This window comes from Genypterus blacodes, unplaced genomic scaffold (genome assembly GCF_046128005.1).
Source record: "Genypterus blacodes isolate CSIRO-AG114 ecotype Tasmania unplaced genomic scaffold, CSIRO-AGI_Gbla_v1 ptg000215l_1, whole genome shotgun sequence".
Taxonomy (NCBI): domain Eukaryota; kingdom Metazoa; phylum Chordata; class Actinopteri; order Ophidiiformes; family Ophidiidae; genus Genypterus; species Genypterus blacodes.
The window spans coordinates 517,089-539,881 of NW_027467014.1; the positions used below are offsets into that span (position 1 = coordinate 517,089).

General features: G+C 43.2%; 1 protein-coding gene and 10 non-coding genes across 13 annotated transcripts; 3 read left to right on the plus strand and 8 right to left on the minus strand.

The window, feature by feature from the left end:
* Positions 1-103: 103 nt before the first annotated feature.
* On the minus strand, positions 104-15,967 carry efcab7 (EF-hand calcium binding domain 7). Of its 3 annotated transcripts, none has more exons than XR_012965476.1 (14): positions 15,600-15,967; positions 10,394-10,605; positions 10,197-10,283; positions 9,813-10,032; positions 5,956-6,080; positions 4,115-4,256; positions 3,867-3,976; positions 3,538-3,701; positions 3,303-3,436; positions 2,609-2,757; positions 2,294-2,503; positions 1,816-1,923; positions 763-1,625; positions 104-441 (listed from the first exon to the last, which is right to left on the minus strand). XR_012965476.1 is itself a non-coding variant. In XM_076170159.1 (14 exons), the coding sequence occupies exons 1-13, from the start codon at positions 15,727-15,729 to the stop codon at positions 1,545-1,547; spliced, it is 1,872 nt and encodes a 623-aa protein (XP_076026274.1). In that variant the 5' UTR covers positions 15,730-15,967; the 3' UTR covers positions 104-959; positions 1,525-1,544. The 3 variants fall into 3 exon arrangements, 2 of the variants coding, with proteins under 2 accessions (XP_076026274.1, XP_076026273.1); XM_076170159.1 differs by having other exon boundaries at positions 104-959; positions 1,525-1,625; XM_076170158.1 differs by having other exon boundaries at positions 104-1,625.
* On the plus strand, positions 8,361-8,433 carry trnaa-agc (transfer RNA alanine (anticodon AGC)). Its single transcript has one exon. It is a non-coding gene; the product is annotated as a tRNA-Ala (tRNA).
* Positions 9,133-9,205, plus strand: trnaa-agc (transfer RNA alanine (anticodon AGC)). The gene has a single exon. It is a non-coding gene; the product is annotated as a tRNA-Ala (tRNA).
* Positions 10,850-10,922, minus strand: trnaa-agc (transfer RNA alanine (anticodon AGC)). The gene has a single exon. It is a non-coding gene; the product is annotated as a tRNA-Ala (tRNA).
* On the minus strand, positions 12,454-12,526 carry trnaa-agc (transfer RNA alanine (anticodon AGC)). The gene has a single exon. It is a non-coding gene; the product is annotated as a tRNA-Ala (tRNA).
* On the plus strand, positions 13,106-13,178 carry trnaa-agc (transfer RNA alanine (anticodon AGC)). Its single transcript has one exon. It is a non-coding gene; the product is annotated as a tRNA-Ala (tRNA).
* On the minus strand, positions 14,174-14,246 carry trnaa-agc (transfer RNA alanine (anticodon AGC)). Its single transcript has one exon. It is a non-coding gene; the product is annotated as a tRNA-Ala (tRNA).
* On the minus strand, positions 15,282-15,354 carry trnaa-agc (transfer RNA alanine (anticodon AGC)). Its single transcript has one exon. It is a non-coding gene; the product is annotated as a tRNA-Ala (tRNA).
* A 659-nt stretch (positions 15,968-16,626) lies between the features above and the next one.
* trnaa-agc (transfer RNA alanine (anticodon AGC)) lies at positions 16,627-16,699 on the minus strand. The gene has a single exon. It is a non-coding gene; the product is annotated as a tRNA-Ala (tRNA).
* Positions 16,700-16,956: 257 nt separating this feature from the next.
* On the minus strand, positions 16,957-17,029 carry trnaa-agc (transfer RNA alanine (anticodon AGC)). Its single transcript has one exon. It is a non-coding gene; the product is annotated as a tRNA-Ala (tRNA).
* A 258-nt stretch (positions 17,030-17,287) lies between these two features.
* trnaa-agc (transfer RNA alanine (anticodon AGC)) lies at positions 17,288-17,360 on the minus strand. Its single transcript has one exon. It is a non-coding gene; the product is annotated as a tRNA-Ala (tRNA).
* Between the last annotated feature and the right edge of the window lie 5,433 nt (positions 17,361-22,793).

The following is a 22,793-nucleotide window of genomic DNA, read 5'->3' on the forward strand; positions in this document are numbered from 1 at the left end:
TTTCAATTTATAGCATGAATTAAAACACGTGACTGACTAATTAAAACTGACTAAGTTAATTCTCTTATACAAAAATTACAAAATGACAGTCTACTGTTGTATTTGTTTTTATTGAAACATCTTACATGACAGTGTGCATACAGTTATAGGAGTATATAGAGTCCAGGATGGCATCAGTGATGTTGATGCGATGATCTCATATGGTAAGAACAGTTTTTACAGGATGATGTCAAACATCAATGTAGGCTACTACAAGTCGCATCATAGGCTGTGGTTAAGAGAAGAGGAGAAGAGAAAAACAAAAAAAGACAAAAGCAAAGAGAGGAAATCCCACCCAAAGACCCGACCCAACCTCGCAGTCATACAACCCCGTCCTGAAAAATAAAAACCTACTGTTCGGTGTTCAGGTTTTCAGTCACTGGTCTGGCATAGCCTGTAGACCTGCGAAGTAAGAGAGAAATGGTTGCCATCTCTGATAGAACTTTTCAGTTTGGCCCTCATAGTTTACTTGATTTTCTCAAGTTTAAGAAAGTACATCATAGATAAATATTCCCAGTCTACCCTGTCAAAGGCTTTTTCAGTTAAACAGGGAGATTACAATCTGGTGAAATTCCATAGTGAGAGGAGTGGATAGTATAACAAAATGTCTAACTGGATTCAGGCCTTACTAACGTCTAAAAAGCAACATGCCCTGAGCAGTTGTGTGTTTTCTGTGTGGGGAAAGGAAGAGCTGCGAGAGGCTCAGGACATTAAATACATTACCTCGCCATGTGACCTTTAGTTTGCTGCTCTACTGTTTCAGCAGAGAAAGTCAAAGGGCAAAATAATGGCCAGATAGATATAAATAGGAGGTTGAAGCCGTTCTCAGCTGGAAAGGCCAAGGGCGGATAAAATGAGCCCCAAGCGCAATGCAGAGGAATGTAGTTCATCGCCAAACCAAGATCCACGTGTGACGCCGACTGTATTAAGAGTAAAGGCACAGAATGAGGAGCCCAATAACCCAAACAGGAACAGTGAGTACTTCAAAATATGTCAAATGCATAATTGTTCACACAAGCTGGCTAAGAGCATGACATGAAGTTGATAACTGAACTTTAACTTGCAGTACATGTCAACAAAAATCACATAGATGCACGAATATAGCAGCAACCAAATCTACACAGCAGCAATCACATAAGTCGTCTTTAGAGTTTTCCATGATGAATAAAATCAACTGTAAACACACCATAATAATACATTTAAAGTGTCACATTACAAACAACAACATACATGATCTTGACAGGCTTATATTGATCCATTTAACAAACTGCACTTTAACTTCCAGACCCTTACAAAGGCACGTTCAAGTGAGAGTCGGCTCATTGAATGGTTTCTTTCTTGAAGTGGCCCAAGAGTGTTAACTGTGAGCCACACGCACACACACACACACTTTGATCCACTTTTCTGTTCATGCTTGTTGTGTCTTTAAGACGTTAGTATTCAGTCTGTCTGGTCAGTATAACATCTGTACGACTTCATATTTACTTATTTATGGTAGTAAAGCTTCATGAGCAGGGCAGGATTGTCTCCATGCAGCTGTAGGTCCAATCCTGTCTCTCATTGATGGGCAGGACATGTTGGCACACCTGGGAGAAACACACACACACACACACACACACACACACACACACACACACACACACACACACACACACACACACACACACACACACACACACACACTGTGTATTAGCATCCGACCGTTACACAAACAAGTCAAACCAGAACAATCACTCTCTGTTATTGGCAGAGAGCAAACAGGAAGTGCGTTGCTACCATCTTGGTCCTGGCCGGCACCTCCACGGCGAACACGCTCATGCCTCTGCTGCTGCTGCAGTTCCTGCTCTGCTCATTGCTCACGTGGACCGTCACCTTCTGGCTGCTCTGCAAACACACAACACGGTGCTGATTACTGCTCTGAGCCTCTGCTGTGGGCTCGCTCCCTCGTGGTTACCAGGCCATTCTTTGGGAGACGCTCCTGTTGCTATGTGAATGGACACCAAGGCTTCATATCAATTACAGGCCGTGTGAACGTTCTCATGCGAGGACAGACTTCAGGGGTCGACTGTATGGAGACATTTAACACAGGTCTTTCCAAGCGTGTCCTTCTTGTTGTCTAAGTGCCATCAGATATATACTGTAGGTGAAATGTCTTTACATAAAACAAATACTCCACCTGCCATAACTGTGTGTTGTTGAAACTGCGCCTCAGTTTGACTCTATAACTGCACAAAGAATCAGTTTTGTTGTCTACCTTATTGGCTATAAGGGAGGAGATCCTGTGGTCCCCTTTGTACGTGTAGATGAGGACGTTGTCGTGTCCCTTCAGCGCCTTGGCCCCCGTCCGGGCTGTGATGGACTTCTGGAGGGCCTGGTTCAGAAGCTTGGGGCCCAGATCCATATTGAGCGGCTGGACAGACGGCTGCGTCCCTTCACAGTGTACGTCTATCTGGAAAGGACAAGCCTGCAGAGAGAGAGGGAGAGAGAGGTTGAAAAATGTGAATAAGCATTAAAATTGCATCACATGATATCATAACTGCATCTCTCTGCGTTTCGAGTGTGAACCCACCTCCACCAGCTCCAGCTTGCGGTTGTAGCCCATGGCCTCCAGGGTGACCCACAGGTCTGCAGGGTCTCCGTCCTTCTCTGTGGCCTCCATCAGGTTCAGCTCCATGAAGCCCTGTCGCGTCAGCTGGTTCTTTCTCATGTCAAAGTTTTCTGTCCACAAAAGAATGAAAAAAAATTGAAAATGATATCACGCCCACCTTCTGTCTACACTGCTGGAGAACACACTGCTTGAGAACCAATGTCTCAATGTTTGTTATGTTGGTCTTTGGTCCACAGTGATCCTGTATTCACTGGTTTTCAATGATAGTTTTCATTTTCTACTCACATACCTCCAAACCTCAGGAGATTTAAAGGATTATTCTATGATCTTTAAAGGATTTGACCCACTTTCTTCAACACACCTTATATCTTCAGCATGAGATTTCCTACAGTTTGTTTGAGAGTCCTTGCAGAGAATTGGCATGCCAAAAGTCACATGGGTGCATTGCATTTTTGTGTTTGAGCTGCTGATAGTTTTGTATCCGTAATCGCGTTCCGCCCCGTGCCAGGTCAGTCTGCCCAGTGACTCCCACAGGTGAGATGCCCTCACAACAACAAACACACCCACAAACAGCTAATGCATCACTCCCAGATCCCCCTCACACGTCTTTACTGTTGTGTGCTTTATTATGCTGTATGCAGAGGAGAGTAATCACCTTTACAGACGGCCCAGGCGTCCTTGTCACACTTCTCTCCACTCGTCCTCAACTCAAAGAAATTATACTCCTCCAAACTCAGCAGACCGTTACCGTCCAGGTCGATCACGTCAAAGATGTCAGACAGCACCTCCCTGTGGCACAAACACACACAAACTTCATACGGGCACAGAGATGTTTCAGACTTTTACCTTTTAATTGATCCATACAATTGCATGAACACACACACACACACCTGAACTCGCTGGTGAGGTCCAGCTCTCCGGTGTCTGTCCTGTTGACGAGCTCAATGGGTTTGTGAGAAATGTTCTTGCGGTTCCTTTTCTTTAGTCTGCAGCCGCTGGTGAAGGGAAGGAGGAAGTACGTCCCAGCATTTAGGTCACCTTTCCAGACGTACTTCTGTAACGACGAGGAGTAATAATGAGAGAAGCCTCGCCCTCGCATGTTTAAAATTAAACAACAGCATTTACAGAATACAAAGACTCTGTTCTGTTCTGTTCAAAAGCGCTGAGCAAACACTAAACATCCATACAAAACATAATAAGGACACACACTCAAGCTGACCTCATTGTCTCTTGACTCGGTGAAACACACTAAACTTGAGTCATCTTTGCTTTCACCAGCTGACGTGACGAACAGAGCCGTGTCCACCATCATCCAGGGAGACGGCTTGTCTGGGAAATAAAAAGGAGTAACACAACACGATGACATGATTGACATAATAAAGAACATAGAACTGAATTTTAATGAAGCTGAACATCCACCCATCTAATATGCTTTGTTCTGTGTGTATCATGCCGCTGGGTCAGTACCTGGTCTGTGGCTGAGGCTGAGCGGCTGGACGCTCAGGTAGACGCTGGTCATCTGTGGCAGGTGCAGCTCGTACTGCAGAGAGCCCACGCTGCCATCGTCCTCCAGGAAGAAGCAGCCTTTCACACAGCTATGATGCCACTCCTGGAATAAAGGACAACATGTCTGCTTTAGCCGACGCCACTCTGCAGCCACACGAACAAACAAATCACGCTCGGAGCCACACAGCTCCTTTTAGCCTAAATTTCCGTGCAATTTTTGGTACGCGCGGAATCAATTTGTATCCTGATTCAACCCCAAACAAAGTGATTTAGAAACCACTTGACAAGGAAATCCATTTATTGCCCCAATAGAAACCCAAACTAGTTTACAGATCTTATTAAGAGGAGGATTGATCTTGTGATAGTGGAGGAATATTTTGGGACGTGAATGAAGCAGTCAATCATAGCAGAGAGGCTGCTCACTTGTTTGACTAATAGAACCCACTGTTGTTGTGATAATTACCACTCCAACCTTCAGGGGGCACATTCATAATAACATTATTTATGTCAGGTTGGCATCACGTAAACACTTGTCATACTAATGCTGGTCCAGAAGAGGGCAGAAGTGTCCCACCACATTGCAGCTGTTGGCTTCAGTAAATCTCCTTCTGTGGCCAATTGGAGTCTTTAACTTTGGTAAATACAGACTTTTCAATCTTGGAGCAGCAGTCATTCAAAAATATCAAGAGGCTACTTTGGCATTATTTATGAATCCTAATATTTCCCTCATTTTGAGATGCTGTTGTTTCTTTGTGTACCAGCACAGGAGAAACCAGGTCGTAATTTCAGAAGGAACACGGGCGTCAAAACAAGGACTTTCTCATTCCTCTCATCGGAGACTCATTAAAGGAAAACACAGTTGATGTGGACACGCAATAAGAGGACATTGAGGGCCGAGCGTGTCTGGAATAGGCCATATATCCTGCTAGTGGACAAATAAATTACAAAGTTAAACAAAGAAAGTGCCATAAAGGCGGAGCGTGTCACTGTTTAGGAGAACAGCCATTTTCTCAAAGTATTTGTCTTGGGCCGGGAGAAGCATAAAAGATCAAACCATAACACTTCAGTGGTTTGTCCAGACAATATTAAATGAGGGAAATCGCCACAGGCACACATGTGCTGCTTAAAGACCTGAGGACTAATGCCCCCGCAGAGAGAGGGTCAGCCTGCAGACTAATACAGGCCGTCACACAGGCTGATTTACTGCTGCACAGAGCCAAAGCACAACGCCAAACCAGCCACACACACGCTCTCACACACACAAACACCAACCCTTTAAATGAGTAGGAATAATAATTGTTCAAAATTGGTCAATTCGGTATTCACATGTTAGGGATTAGCTACATGCTTAAACGTACACACACAGACACACACAGACACAGACACAGACACACACACACACACACATACACACACACACACACACACACACACACACACACACACACACACACACACACCTTCATCCCACAACCTCCCAATTATCCGCCTGTGGCAAAATAGAAGGCAACACAGTGAACAGGGCTTCCCTCAGAGGTAATCTCTGTAGACACACACACAATCACACAAGCACACACACACACAGGTCTGGCCCTTTCCAATCTCCAACACGGTGCTTAGACATGACAGATGGAGCACGGGCCGTTATTTTTTATGTACTTTTTGTGTTGCGGTGAAGAAAAACAGCTGAAGTTAAGCCAGAAAGAGCAAAAACAAAGAGTATAAGGGATCAATACAGTGTATATCTATATCAAGCAGGGGATGACATCATGGATGTGAGGTTGTTATCTTGGACTGTTTACCTGTAAACCTGCAGGCTCTGGTGTTTTGGTGGCCTTGGTGCTGCTGGGCGTCATGGTGATTGTGTTGGACGACAGGGACGACCGCCTGCTGCGTGCTGAGGACGGACGGGAGGAGGATCGGCTGTCTGTGACACACACACACACACACACACACACACACACACACACACACCACACACACACACACACACACACACACACACACACACACACACACACACACACACACACACACACACACACACACACCAGAGCGAATATAAAATACGTTGTGAGTGAATAAAGTTGTAAAACATAAGTGTTCAATCACTGATAAGATGAGATAGATGTTATCTGTCTCCTCCTCACATGGTCCATTCACAAGTTCAAGTGAGAGCAGCTTACTTTGCTTTTTCACTCTTCTTCTTAGAAACTGTGATCTCAAATTTAACGACTCTAATGAATTACAGAGACGTTTGTAATTATAAATGGCATAACTGCGAACCTCTCAAATCCATTACCGGGTACAAACCGAAGACTAGTCGAAGCCAGACAACACTAATTTGCCAATGAGGGCGACGATTGTTCCAAAATTCCTGTGAGTTTAGATCACATCAAATCCTGACTTTATGCAATCTGATAACAGCGTCAAACTCAAAAGCATGACTTTGTGGCAGCAGCGTAAAAAAGAAGCTCTATCTGGGGGAAGAATTCGACATGGTTTTGTTTCGTACCGATGATTTCATCTTAATCCAGAGAGAAAACCAGGAACTGTGCTGTGAGTAAATGTCCCGGCTGTATTTTGTACATTGTGTATTAAACCTACATTTATCAGAGGAAAGTCCACGACTTGATCCTCTAACCTCACTGTTTACCAACACAAACATGATTTATGTCCTATACGGTTGCTAATAACGCGCAGGGCTGCTCTGCACTGACACATCCGGGGGCCAAAGTTGCAGCCCAAACAGTTTTGAGCTCTAATAAAAATCCCATTCAACACGCACATCAACTGGTGTCAGAAGCTCTGTTAACATGTAACAGCTATAAATCAATACGTGGGAGAGGCGCTGTAATGTGATAATCCCCCCACGACTACCTGGGAGCTCATTTGTTTTTGCAGCGGTTGGTCAGCCGGGGCCCTCCTCTTCCTCCTCCGCCTCCTCCGGCTAATCCCTCATCGTGGATCCTCCCGAATCAATAACACGAACATGGACTGACCACTTTAAAGCAAAGCAGCCCAATCCATCTTCCCTCTGCTGTTACTCGCTCGGCCCTCTCTTCTTCTCTGCCTGGAGCCTCAACATGGGTGCGCTGCTGTGGTTTGGTCACTCACGAAGGCAAAAGCTTTTGATTTTTAGAAGCTTCATTATTCTTAGACGCAGAAAGACCCTTTGTCAATCTCTTTAATTGTGGGAATGATCATTTAAATGCTTTACTGTTCTCCTCCCTTCAAGCTCGATGCAGTAATTGAGCAGCGATGATGACGTATGAACTGTCCTAATGAGGCCATTTGTCACAGGGGCGGAGTGAGAAATGGATCAATAACAGAGGTGTTATTTATTTGTCTAAACTAATCTGGGAGGTGTTTTGGAATCAATCAACATGTGTGTGATGACCAAAAATGGTAATCAGAAGTAGATGACTGATCTATCTAGTATTATTATTTTTGTTGTGATAGATCAGTTTATCTAATCTAATAGTCTAATAGATCAGTCATCTCTTTTATTTTCTTTAAAAAAAAAATAGATGACTGATCTATCTAGTATTATTATTTTTGTTGTTGTTATTAGCTGGAACTAATAACCTGTATGTCCCTAGACTTACAAGGGGAATTAGCTCAAATGGTAGAGCGCTCGCTTAGCATGTGAGAGGTAGCGGGATCGATGCCTGCATTCTCCAAGATCATTTTGTGCTGGTGATCCTGTAGAGTAAATAGCCCACAATCTCTTTTCACCCATATCCAGTTCAAGTAACTAGTTGGGGAACTATTATTGAACATTGAACTATGACCTTTGGGGATTCCATTAACGCCAACCATTTGATAATGAAGTGTAGGCCTACTATACTGAGAACAACAAAGCAATGAAGAGGCGCAGGAAACCCCTTTGAAGTGTTCCCACAAAAGCCTGTGAATATCAGGTGAATACAGAGCTGGGGAACATGTTTTCCAGGTTCCCACTGTGTGTCACATAGACCTGTGGAACGAGTCCCCGTTTTGCATCCAGTTTAGTTACGTAAGTGTCTGTGTGCAGTGGTTGTCCACCTCTTCTTATTTTTGAAACTACTGAGATTCAGTCGAGTAAAGTGAAACACAGACACACACTCCAGTTGTCATCATGGCTACACACCATTATGACTTGAAACTGTCACTCTCCACTGGTTTGTGGCAAACCTTCACCACCTCTTACAAGATATTACACCAAGGGGAATTAGCTCAAATGGTAGAGCGCTCGCTTAGCATGCGAGAGGTAGCGGGATCGATGCCCGCATTCTCCAAGAACATTTTCCTTTGATCAGTCTGTAGACTAAGGTTCACTCTTGGTCTCGTGTATAATATATTGAGGTTTGATAAGTTGCGGACTTGTCACCTAAGGACCTAGACAAGGCATTACACACAACTTGCATCTCATTAAGAGAAACACGCACACAGACTACTTGTGTCATGGCTATATGCCTTTAGAGACAGGAGGAATTAGCTGGTGGCTAAGTGGTGATTGTGAGACTCTTCAAAAGTCCAAGAGGTAGAACGCTCGCGTAGCGCCATCGATGCTCGCATTCTCCAAGAACATTTTCTACTGGTGATCCGGTAGAGCAAATAGCCCTCGATCCCTCTTCATCCTTATCCAGTTCAAGTTACTAGTTAGGGAACTTTTATTAAAGATTGAACTATGACCTTTGGTGATCCCATTGATTCCAACCATTAAATAGGTGTAGGCCTAGTATACTCACAGTAATACAGCAATGGAGAGAAGCAGGATCTCGACCTTATACAATTTATACTATTAATTGAGGTTTGACTTTTTGTGAACATTTCACCTAAGGACCTGAGTGAAGCATCTCTCAGCAGTTCAATACGTCACTTGCATTCAGTTAGGTGTAACACACAGGTGAACTACCTTTTGTCATGACAATATGCCTTTACAGACAGCATGAATTAGCTGGGAGACAACCACCTCTTCCATATAAGAGCAACAAGGGGAATTAGCTCAAATGGTAGAGCGCTCGCTTAGCATGCGAGAGGTAGCGGGATCGATGCCCGCATTCTCCAAGGACATTTTACTCTAGTGATTCTGTAGCGTAAATCACCCTTGTCCTCACATCTGCTTTACCCAACTTAGGTTACTGTTTGTTGGTTGATTGATAAGTTCTGAGCCTGTCACATGGGTAAGGTATGTAATGTTTTTTGCACACAGGATATCATCTCTCAGGTGCCTGCCACATGCATTCAGTTGACTTCAGTGAAACACACACACACCATCATGACTTTAACTCATCGCTCCCAACTGAGTGATTCCCACTATTTCCTGTGTCTTGCAACAAGGGGAATTAGCTCAAATGGTAGAGCGCTCGCTTAGCATGTGAGAGGTAGCGGGATCGATGCCCGCATTCTCCAAGTCCATTTTATGCTGGTGATTCTATAGACTAAATTGCCTTGTCCTGACTTCCACCTTTCCAATTTAGGTAAATGTTCAAGTGTTGATTGATAAGTTCTAAACCTATCAGGTATCCGAAACAGTCGAGAAGAGGGGGAAATCTAATTCCACGAATCAGTTTAGTGGGACAATTTCAAAGTCATAATGACAACTAGTGTATGCATCTGTGTGTGTGTTTCAATTAATTGCCAACAGAAAATGCTGTCATCCACACACTTGTACCTTTCTTGAGTGCTGTGTCTGATTCTGCTCTTGGTGTCTCTGGAGGCTGAGGATGAGTTGTCGCTGCAGGTGCTGATCCTGAGGCAGATGAGGCAGAAATCTTTGGAAAGCTGTCTAACTGGCTGCCAAAGTTCTGTCTCTTTAGCTTGGCGTCCGCCTCGAGTCTCTCCAAAGCAGCCACCTGACACTGCTCCACTGTCGACATGAGCATTCTGCAGAACTGACAGTCGCAAGAAAATAAACATAAGCAGATGATACAAAAGTAATTGTTGGGAACAGATAGGTGCTTGATTGATAAAATAAAATACAATGATGGGACAAACTGAAACACACTCTTTCATAGGACTGGAAACGTGTGTGGTGCTCTGCTTTGTCCAAACTCACCTCTGCATAGTCTAACTTGCCATCTCTGTTGATGTCAGCCATTGAGAAAACAGCGCTCACCTCCTCGGTTGTCATTTTCTCTCCTCTCTGGAACGATTAGTGCCAATATCAGAAACAAACCAATCAATTATTCTTCAGTCATCAATCAGCTGCCAAATGAGCTGAAACATACGAGGGTAAATTCTTGTGTTACTTACAGTAGTGAGCGCCTTCTCCAGTTCACTGTGGGTGATGAAACCATCGCCATTCACATCCATCTTTCTGAAAGCTCTCATCAGCTCATCTTCCCCAGTCTTCCTCTCCTGCTTGAGAATCTCACAGAAGTCATCAAAGTTCAGTTTAGATGTTTTTGGTGTCCAGTATTTGTTGAGGGTCGCGTTAGATGGATTTCTACCAGCCTGTTGGAGAACTAAACATTGGAAAAGTATTAAACCTACAAGCACCAACATCCTTGCATGAAACAATTATAGACAAAGATAAGACGGGAATGTTGTATTCTATTTTCATCACAATCACTATCAATTACAATAGGGCTGAAATAATGATATGAAAATATAGGATTGGATAAACACAGTAAAATAGAACAAGTTGCAGCAGGCTGAGGAGAGACTGAGGGCACTTTACTCTGCAGGATGACAAGCATAAAATCTTCCTGGAGAATGCGGGCATCGATCCCGCTACCTCTCGCATGCTAAGCGAGCGCTCTACCATCTGAGCTAATTCCCCTTGTAACATTGTCTTGGAAGAAGTGGATAACTGCTGCCACAGAGCAGTTGAGAGGGAGGAATTCAAAGTCATTACATAAGAGGAGATAAGTACAGTGGAGAAAAAAAATCACCTCTAGTGCGAAAAATGTGCAAGAATACATGCAAGACTACCTAAGAGCTGATACAATAAGGGGTACAATTACACTCAATAAGGCAGTAAATAGTAGATTCAGTGGAATAGAACTTCTGCCTTACCCAACTTAGGTTACTGTTGTTTGATAGATGAAGTTCTGAGCCTGTCAGGATATATTATCTCTCAGCTGTTCTTCATGCCACTTGCATTCAGTTAAATTCAGTTTAACACACACATCTTTATGACTTTTAACCCGTCCCTCCAGAATGATTAGTGGTCTGTGATATCCTCTACACTCAGCAAGGGGAATTAGCTCAAATGGTAGAGCGCTCGCTTAGCATGCGAGAAGTAGCGGGATCGATGCCCGCATTCTCCAAGAACATTTTCTGTTGGTGATTCTGTATACATACAAGTTCACCGGGTAGTTATGATGACTTAACTCAACTGAATGCATATTTAGGAATGATTCATTCCTTTGTTCCCCTGTATGCTACAGGGTATCCCCTATATAGCATTATGGGAACCTGAAAAAGATGTTCCCCAGCACAAACAACCATTCAGCCTCTTATGAACATTGTTACAGCATAAAGGGAAAACCCTAATGACTTTCATCATCTACACATGGCCAAAGGGGACTCCAATCACTCTAACAACAACCATCACAATAACAAGGCGGATGAATCAGGAGTATCAACGACCCTGACTACGACTCCACGGAGGTTAAATCCTGGGAACCCCCACCAATCTTTCAGAAGTGAAGAAGTCTTTCGGATCAGAGGTGAAAGGACTTTAAGCTTTTACTAACAAGTCTCAAGACAAGAGGAAAAGAAACAGCTAGAATGATAAGAGCAAACACAACGGCAGTGATTTCATAATTATGACATCATTCATAATCACTACATTCTATTAATTGCACGATACAAACAAAGCTGACCAGTTAGTAACAGAAATAACAACTTCAAGGCGGGTTTTCGCTGTGTTGATCACATCATATGTCGCAACTGGTAAACCAAGTATCAGCGTTAAAGCTCACCACGGCAACCTACAAGCACCAAAGGCAGATGACAACCAACCACAGCAGCAAAATTAATGGATGAATTAATTTTCCGCTAGAGTTTTGCAGTTTCCGCAAGTCACAGACATTTGTCATAACTCAGAAGTATCACTTCCATCGCACTTTTTCTGACCGCTTTAGGAAAATCAGACATCCTTACTGGAATCAATTAGAGGCAAAGTAAATCTATTTGATGGGGATGTTGTAATCTATTTTCATCACAATCACTATCAATTAAAATGGATAAAATAATGAAAAGAAAATATAGGATTGGATAAACACAGTAAACTGGAGCACATTGCATTAGGCAGAGGAGAGACTGAGGGCTATTTACTCTGCAGGATCACAAGCAAAAAAGCTTCTTGGAGAATGCGGGCATCGATCCCGCAACCTCTCGCATGCTAAGCGAGCGCTCTACCATCTGAGCTAATTCCCCTTATCAATACGTGCAGGGAGAGGTGTACAACTGCTGCCACAGACCAGTTGAGAGGGAGGGATTCAAGGTCATAAGATAAGATAGGGTAAGCACAGTGGAGAATGAAAAAAAAATCACCTCTAGTGCAACAAATGTGCAGGAAAACATACAAGACTACCTAAGAACTGATAAAATAAGGGGTAAAATTACACACAATAAGGCATACAAAGTACATAAAATAAGGGGTACAAAGTGCAGAATGTGTCAGCCCTTTATACATGCAGGCCGTTCAGGTTCAGAAACCATGCAGACATTTTTCAGGCATTCGGTTGATTCAAGTGAGACACACAAACTAGTCGCCATTGTTTCACTCCGGTGATTCTGTAGAGTAAATAGTGCTCCCCCTCACTTCTGCCTTCCCCAGCTTAGGTTTCTGTTGATTGATAAGTTCTGGGCCTGTCAGGATGTTCTCAGCTGTTCTTCATGCTACTTGCATTCAGTTAAGTTCAGTTTAACACACACAGCTTTATGACTTTTAACTCCTCCCTCCCAAATGATTAGTGGTCTGTGATATCCACTACTTTAAATATGATACAGCAAGGGGAATTAGCTCAAATGGTAGAGCGCTCGCTTAGCATGCGAGAGGTAGCGGGATCGATGCCCGCATTCTCCAAGAACATTTTATGTAGGTTATTCTGTGGAGTAGGTGATGTGAACCTGTGATGGTATGTAGCCATGATGATAACTAGTGTGTTTCACTTAGCTCAACTGAATGCATATGGCGTGCATAACGGGGAGTCATTCCTATGTTCCCTTCCTCTATATAGCACATTATGGGAACCTGAAAAAGATGTTGCCCAAACAACGATTCAGCCTCTAATGAACATTATTACAGCATAAAGGAAGACCCCTATGACTTTCGTCACCCTCCACACCTGGCCCCAGGGGACTCCAATCACTCTAACGATGATCATCACAACAACAAGGTGATTGAATCAGGAGTATCAACAACCCTGACTACGACTCCACAGAGGTTAAATCCTGGGAACCCCCACCAATCTTTCAGAACTGAAGAAGTCTTTCGGAGGTGAAAGGACTTCAAGCTTTTACTAACAAGTCTCAAGACAAGACGAAAAGAAGCAGCTACAATAATAGGAGCAAATGCGACAGCAGTGATTTGCTAATTCTGACACAATGACTACATTCTATTCCTTTCACGATACAAACAAAGCTGACCAGTTTGTGACAGAAATAACAACTTCAAGGTGGGTTTTCGCTGTGTCGATCACATTAAAGGTAGCAACTGGTAAACCAAGTATCAGTGTTGAAGCTCACCACGGCAACCTACAAGCACCAAAGGCAGATGACAACCAACCACAGCAGCAAAATGAATTTGTCATAACTCAGAAGTGTCACTTCCATCGCACTTTATCTGACTGCTTTGAGAAAATCAGACATCCATACAAGAATCAATTAGAGGCAAAGTAAATCTTTTTGATGGGGATGTTGCATTCTATTTTGAATCACAATCACTATCAATTAAAATGGATAAAATAATGAAAAGAAAATATAGGATTGGATAAACACAGTAAAATGGAACACATTGCATTAGGCAGAGGAGAGACTGAGGGCTATTTACTCTGCAGGATCACAAGCAAAAAAGCTTCTTGGAGAATGCGGGCATCGATCCCGCCACCTCTCGCATGCTAAGCGAGCGCTCTACCATCTGAGCTAATTCCCCTTGCTGCTGTGTCTTGGAAGAGGTGGACAAATGCTGCCACAGACCAGTTGAAAGTTAAGTCATAATGGTGTGTGTGTGTGTGTGTGTGTGTGCCTGCGTGTGCGTTGGAATGCAGAACAGCTGAGAGATGATACCCCTTGTGCAAAACACTTGCCCAAGAGGTTTTTCGAGTTTAAAATGTTTCCCTTTTCAAAGTTATCAGCCATTCACTATAAAAGTTCATTCATATTTCCTTAAGGCCCCTCATATGTTCAGGCCTTTCAGGTTCAGAAACCATTCAGACATTTTTCAGGCCTTCACACTTCCGTCTTTCAGGCACTTCTTCGGCATTCGGCAAAACCCTTTAGCAATTGCAATCACAGTGCATTGTCTTGTATGCATACTAGTTTTCATCGTGGCTATACAGTTTAAAAGACAGGGGGGGATTAAGTGGTGGTTAAAACGTGATTCTCCACCTCTTGTGAATGTCAGCAGCAAGGGGAATTAGCTCAAATGGTAGAGCGCTCCCTTAGCATGTGAGAGGTAGCGGGATCGATGCCCGCATTCTCCAATAACACTTTATGCTAGTGATTCTTTAGGCTGAGAGGCCTCATCCTCACTTCAATCTTTCAATCAGGAGAACTCACAGGCTATTGCAAGAAATTGTCAGAGGGGTTTTCTGCTCCCCTCCGTTGCTGTACTGCTCTCAGTATCATAGACCTACACTTAAGGGAACTAATCAACTTATCACCAACTTATCAAATGGTTAAAGTCAATGGAATCACCCAACATCATAGCTCAATTTTCAATAATGCTTAAATAATTACATTGAAAACTTGTGTTAAAATAATACACTGAACGTAGATACGCCCAACTAAAAGGCTGTGAGATTATATCACTTCTGCAAAAACTAACACTTCGTTCTTATCACTTAGCTCACGTCGTTGAAGTGATAGACTGAAAAATGAGTCAATCGTCGCGCAGTACGCTAAATTAGATGAGGATGAGAATTTTTTTATACCATAACTGTGTCGGATCGCACACAGAAAATGTTCTTGGAGAATGCGGGCATCGATCCCGCTACCTCTCGCATGCTAAGCGAGCGCTCTACCATCTGAGCTAATTCCCCTTATATTCCTTTCAAGGTAAGACGACGATCCTAAAAGACGGAGCTACAATAGTATGGACAATCGGCAGTGAATTGGCACTGATTTGGCACTGATTTGCTAAATATGACACCATTCAGAATCACTGAATTCTATTAATTCTCACAATACAATCAAAGTTGACCACTTTGTGACAGAAATATCTACTTTGAGGAGGGGTTTCGCTGTGTCGATAACAAGAAAGGTAGAAAACGTCGTTCTATCTCACCGCGGCATAACTGATGTTTGGAAGCAATATTTGTCAAGCTGGATCTGAACACAGCCAGGTATGCAGCTCTGCAGTGCGTGTAGAAAGACTCCTCATCGTCACAAACACGGGGTGAGTCCTGTGAAGACATCAGCCTGGATACCGCTGTGGATGTACTGCTCTCGCTCTTTCCCTTAGAAACGAAGCGGCGGTGAGTTCTGGAAGCTAATTCAGGCTAACTCGTGAGTGTCTCTTCGTCACACTTTAATGTACTGTAACGGCGGATATTTCTTTGTGTAAATATTTAATCAAACATGCGTTTCCAAGTACTAATACAATTTGGTAAATCCAGCAACTTGCTGCTGTCTGTCGCTACGTAAACAAACACTTTGGTGTCCAACGGCAATAACGACACTGAAAAACAAATGGTCTTACCGCCGCGTCAAAGGTTCCGCTTATGTTCCAACACCATGTCAGTTGGTCGTATTTGGTCTAACAATTAACATTTTAATAAAGCATAATAACAATTATTGTAAAAGTGGATGTGTTTTTGAAAAAAAAAAGAGATCGTATGAAGGTTTGTGGAAAACTAGTTCAGTGTTGCACTTCCATAAATCAAATCAAAACATTCGATTTCATGACAGACACTGAGGAGCATTACATGGCGCATCTATACTAGATTATTCAAGATATATCCTAGGGAAATACGTATACCTCTAGATCTCTAGTTGTTAGGTAGCAGTAACCACAAAACATTGTTGACACCCACCCCCCTTTATTTCCTTGTCGTTTCATTTGCCACATTGAAAAGCGTGTTTATTCTGCCAAATCCTTATGTGGCAAATAAATCTTTTGACTTGGAGAAGGGGGATTGATAAATTCCGAGACTTGCATGGTTGTGAACAACACTGACGATAAGTCCACTTGTCCTTTTCTTTGATAAACCTTTACACTGAGCGCTGAAGATAGTCGTAGGTCATTAACACTCGGAGATTGTGTTATTCAACACTTGTCTAGTCTACTGCATACTTCAGAAGGAAAATATTACTGGAGAATGCGGGCATCGATCCCGCTACCTCTCGCATGCTAAGCGAGCGCTCTACCATCTGAGCGAATTCCCCGTGCCGTTTACACGGAGGAGGTGGAAAAGAAGCTTTCCCCCTTTCCCCCCTGTCCGTCTTTAAAGGCGCATAGCCACGACGACAACTCGTGTGTGTGACTTCACTGAATTCAAGTGGCACTGCTTAGAAATGAGGTCACTTGTGCAAAAGTGTCGTTGAGTAGCAAGTTTGTAATTTATCAAACAATAAAGGAAATTGCATAAGGAGGACATGAAGAGAGGGATTAAGTATACAGGCTGACCAGAGGAAAAAGTTCTTGGAGAATGCGGGCATCGATCCCGCTACCTCTCGCATGCTAAGCGAGCGCTCTACCATCTGAGCTAATTCCCCATGCCGCCAGGAGAGGCGAAGTGGAGAATCAGATTTCCCCCTTTTCACCCCTGTCCGTCTTTAAAGGCGCATAGCCACGACGACAACTCGTGTGTATGACTTCACTGAATGCAACTGGCACTGCTTAGAAATGAGGTCACTTGTGCAAATTTGTCGTTGAGTAGCAAGTTTACAACTTACATAACAATAAAGGAAAATGCACAAGGAGGACGTGAAGAGTGAGATTAAGTTTACGGACTGACCAGAGGAAAAGGATCTTGGAGAATGCGGGCATCGATCCCGCTACCTCTCGCATGCTAAGCGAGCGCTCTACCATCTGAGCTAATTCCCCGTGTCTCCCCGTTGTTGGAAGATTCGGTCAAGTACTGCCACAAATAGGGCCACGTGTGTTTGATTTAACCCAACTGAATGTGCAACATGTGCATAAAATGCCTCTCTAACTTCCTTACTCACAGGCTCAGAACTTATCAATCAACCCCTTAAACACGTTCCAGTTTACTCCACATCACAACCATAACTATACAAGAACCCCTTAGTATGTCTAAGTCATAAGATATATGAATTTGCCTTATTTAGACCATATTCTCCTCAGCTATGTAAATCATTACAAACATCTCGTCACAGTCATAAAAAAGATAAAAATTCAACATTTTATTAGTCGCTATATTTCAGTTTCCTCCCGCTCCTGATGGACATAATGACATATCAGAATTTAACGACAGGAGACACGGAATGAGGCAGATTCATCACGGGACAAATGATCTGTGATTTACATTGCACTAAATATAGTTGTATAAGAGTCACTTAACACAAGAACCATTTCCTTTAGCTGAGGCAGACATTTGGTGTCTGGCCGATCTATCAAGACAAGCATTAGTTTTTAATTTTACGGCGCCCCGTGATGACACATTAGTGTGACGTGGGACAGATATTAGCAATGTTCAAATCCACTGGGAATTTCCAAAAGTAAATCGAGGGAATTGTGGGAATGTGGTAATGCAGACGTTTGTTTCTTACATCCAGAGCATAGCGTCTCTATAGGTCACTGCTGTAACTCAAGGTTTACTCCCCGGCTGACATTTAACCCCGCTGACCTTTACTCTGACTGCCTTCAAAATCTCAACAGGAACAGTCAGTCGTTCCATTCATCAAGATCAGGAAAGAACTCAGAGAGATATTCCTGAAAGGCGGAAACGTCTCTGGCTTCATTACATCGTCTGATATGAGATGATGGTCACATTACATCACACGGGACAAGACCTTTGGTACTTGCAGGGGTTTTATTGTTCTTTTCCAACAGAGCAAGGAACCTTTATCCGTTTCCTGTCATCTATGGTGTGTGTGAGGGTTTGGTTGAGCTCCTTTATCATCCTTGCACCTCCAGCAGTCAGCAGAGGGCAGCAGCAAACAAGGACTGAGGGACTGAACGAGGCGTCAGAGAGCTGAATGAGTTGGCAGAACAACAGAAAAGGACTTTCTAGACACTGAGTCAAAGGAGAGGTTAAGTTAGTCACTTGCTCTTGTTTGCAACGATTCATGTGACTTCAGATGTTATTTATGGCTAGAAAACACTCATACATGTGATACAATTGTGTATGTGTTCCTGGAAATTTTTTACTGCATTTTCCTCCAGGAAAGGAAATGAGGGGGCCCCACAGAATCAGTGTGAAAGGTAACTGGGCTGGTTAGTTAAACATGTGTGTTACGTGCTGATCTGCTCCTCTCCATGTAAACACATAAACACATTCACGCAATTATGTCATGTTATCAGGTTGATCATAGAAAGGCTTCATGCCCCTAAAGCCCAAAGAGCTGCAGGACAACAACATTTATTGAAAGTGTGAAAGGAACTGTAAATGTCGCCATGTTTTCCTCCTCGGACATTACTGATGTCAACACGTTTAACGGCAGAAGGTTCCAGTCCTGTGTTTAGATTTTGATGACTAGAAAACAGTGGCTTCAGGATATGTGGACATTATTTATTTATTCAGATTTTTTATCATACATATAAGAGAATGAAGCCAGTCAGAGGAGCCAGCGTCCCCTGCAGATACGCTGCCTGCACTGATCACATTATCCTTCACCTAACGACCTCATTTAGATTGTGATAGGGATCTTATCTCAAGCTCCTTAAACGGCCTTAACAAAACATATTTGTCGCACTTGTTCAGATGATTAATTTCAGTGTAAAGACAAACAGATTGTGGTCACAAGGGTTTTTTTAATTTCAAAGAACGTCCCGTCCGGTATTATTGAATTTGCTTCTTCCTGCGTCTTCTCCACTACTTAACAATAACAGAGTCAATGGGTGCTTGTTGGAGTTGTTCTGACAATTGTTTGCTCTGTGAACTGTGGAGAAAAGCAACATTTTGTTATGGTTACACAAACAAGCCAATGAGCCCGATTTCCTCGGCAAAGAATTAATTAGATTATTTTAGGCACATACTGTATTGTGCCTCCAGCAAAGCAATTCTTGTGATCCGACCCCATAATGGTGACTTGTGGAATATGAATAGGGCTATTGTCAGAATTCGAGGTTGTTTTCCGATAAGGTTGTTAGAAATTATTTTAATTTGTTCCAGTAAGAGAGCCTGACATACATGATGCATTGTGGATCCACACCCAAGGAATGTCACATTTTTGTCACATGGTGCATCCGTGAAATTTATCAGTTTTGCATAAACTTCCTTATAACAACAGACTTCACAATGTTAGGACAGATAAGCCTGGGAGAGAATCGGCCCTCTATGTGCATTGAGACACACATTTTAGGTAAACAAACTGTTATTCAAAGCTGCTGATGAGTTCCGGCCTATATCTGCTGGGAGTGTGAAATCCAGACAGATGATGCAGATGGTATCATGAAGCATGACACTGCTGCAGTGTAAAATGTTTGTTTAGATTCGCTGCTATGGCCTTTAGGCTTCCAGCTCCATGTGAGGAGTGGAAGAGTTTAACGAGGGCCTGGTACATTAAGCACTGCTTGTTTTCCTAAATAGAACACATAGGTTCACTCTCAGTGGCTTTGACACCGTAGCAACATTCAGAGCACAAGGTTCAATGTCATGGGATGAACATGTCAGTAGTATGTAACGTTGAAAGAGCGTTAGTCATACTTTTTTTTGTGAAGTGAAGCTTATAGACCAATTTCACCACCGCCAAGAGCCACTGTTTTATAGATCATATAAACTAATATGATACATTCTCAATGGAAATGGACTCAGACTTCCACTTCAGTAATGGAAACCAAACCTCAGACGAATGGTTATCAGTTCGATTAATAAGCCGGGGACGTGAGCAGAAATCCCTCTGGCTTCCAGAGTTCTCGAGGAAAAACCATGAAGCGTGTTAGGATGAGAGGCCACACAGAGAGGTTGAGAGCTCTTCTTAGTGTTTACATCAGTTGTATTGTTTATGATGTCTCTTCAAAATAAGAGACACAAACTATAACATATAACATTTCCTTTCAAGTGATACGTTAAGAAAGACGCTGCTATTTGTGTCCTTCCTGAGCCGTCTCGTCCTTACCCCACTGACTTTGAACTGGGCCCTCTGGCTCTCCCACTCCGCTGGGCAGCTGAGCAAATCCACCAGGACGTTTCCAACTTAAAGGCCCAATCCCCCCCCAAATCCCCACTTCCTCTCCTACGTCTTCTTCCCAGCGTGTCATCCCTTCCTGTGATAATGCTGTCTTACTTTAGAGCCGCTTCCTCTCCTCAGAGCCAGAGCGCAGCGTTAAGAAGAGGCGCTTACGACCGCCCTTTAAGGTTAACTAAAGTTTCAGTAAGCATTCTAAAGAAGTCACTTTTGGTGAGCAATCAGGCTCGGGGCGGGCGTAAATCCTCAGGGTATAGTCCCGGCATTACAAATACCCGCAGCGCCTGTATGTGCTGATGACTACAGAATTGAAAAAGAAAGGCCATAATAATTCTGAGGCAAGTTTCCCTCAGCAGTAGGTATTGATTATTTGTGTGTGGTGAGAGATTTGGAAAATTCAATTAAAGGAGTTGTGCAAAGGATTCATAAATTCTGCCTCTCTAACCCGTACCCAGACGTGGTTATGTTCTAAATCAATGTCCCACTTCACAATATATTTTCTTAGGAGCATAAAAATAAATAACATTTAAACAGTTCTGCTTACTACAGAAACAAATTTTATCTCCTATGAAGCTTTTTAGTCACAGCCAAGCACTGACTCGTGCACATCTCCGGGGCCGTAACGGATTTTTATTGCGATTTCTCCCATAAGAAAATCCTATATAATATGAATTTTGAGATGACAAAATGAGGGGAAAGGGGACGGCTCAGCAGTATAAAAATTGATCAGGCCATAGACGGGGCCATGTTGGGAAAGATTTGTATGTCAGCAGTAATGGGCTGTATTAAAAAGAAGATTCCTTAAGATGTCATAAAAGTGATGGGGCTGTGTCGCAGGGTCCCGGGGCTCGGGGCTCAGGCAGCTACTGGACCCGGGCACATCAATCGTGGGGACGGCTCGCGGACAGATGCCACCTACCCACCGGGGAGTTTTATGCTTTCTGATTGAACACACAGTTGCAATTAAAGGGGGGAGTTGTATATTAGGCTGGTTTGGTCCAGCTGAAGCCGGTGGCCTTCGATCGACGCCGTGGGTTGCAGAGTATGCAATCTCTCCCCGCCATGATTTCTGACTTTGTGATCTTGTTTCACCTCAAGAGTGTGAAAAATATACGTAATCTTCCTTACGTAAGCAGCAAACACACAACTATTTTTAAGTGACCAAAAGCATCCATTACCTTATTAATAAGTATTATTGTAATTAACTTTGACGGGCTTATCCCAGCATTTAATTCAATTAGTTCTCTGCAATGTTATCACCTTGACTACATCTCTTATTATGATCAATAAATGTTTGATCTTAAGTTTCATCACTTCACCTTTGACATCCAGTTCTACCAAGAAGCCACAGGGAATAATTCCACTCTCGTCCTATCACAGGAGATGATGGATTTGTCCTTAACATCTGAAAGGTCTGAGTCACGTTATCAACAAACTAAAGTAATAAAAACCTTTATTTGAAATGGAGACAAACATGTGATCAGTTAAGATGTTTATTTATTGCCCCCTAAGTGACCCCAAGTGTGTTTAAAATGTCCAACAGTTCAGGTCAGGAGGGCAGACACAGATTATTTCCCACCCTGACTTCGGCTCTAATTTTGCTGATATTTAAAGACCGACCGAGACCCTTTGTGCCAACACGCCTCATGTTGCTGAACATTCAATCTCGACAGTGAGTGTGACGTGTGTAATATCACCAGGTGCCAGTGGGGTTACACTCATGTTTTGCTCTCCCTCTCTCCCCGGGCTTTTGTTAGCGAGCCGCCTGGGCTGTTGACAGCTAATGGAATTGCTTTTCCCCTCTTGTGTTGCAGCGTGTGTATGATCCCACGGAGATAAGGCAGGAGATGAATGTGGAATCCGCGCTGTCAGTTTGCGAGGTCTCGAAAGCCGTCGAGCGTCGACGCCGGCGAGAACGAACCCTCTGACACGTCGGAGGCCTCGTCTACCTGCCCGAGCTTCTGCTTCACAATCTGACAAATGTTGATTTTACATTAACAGCATTGCTCCAGCACTATGAAAATAATATTCTTTCTCAAGGCAAAAAGCTGTGCAATCCTCCCCACCTGTGCATCTTAACACCTTTTAAAAGTAAAGATGGTGGAGGAGGGGAGGCGGAGGGGGTGAACACACGCTTACTCAACACAGTAGTCTCTTTATTTGGCAG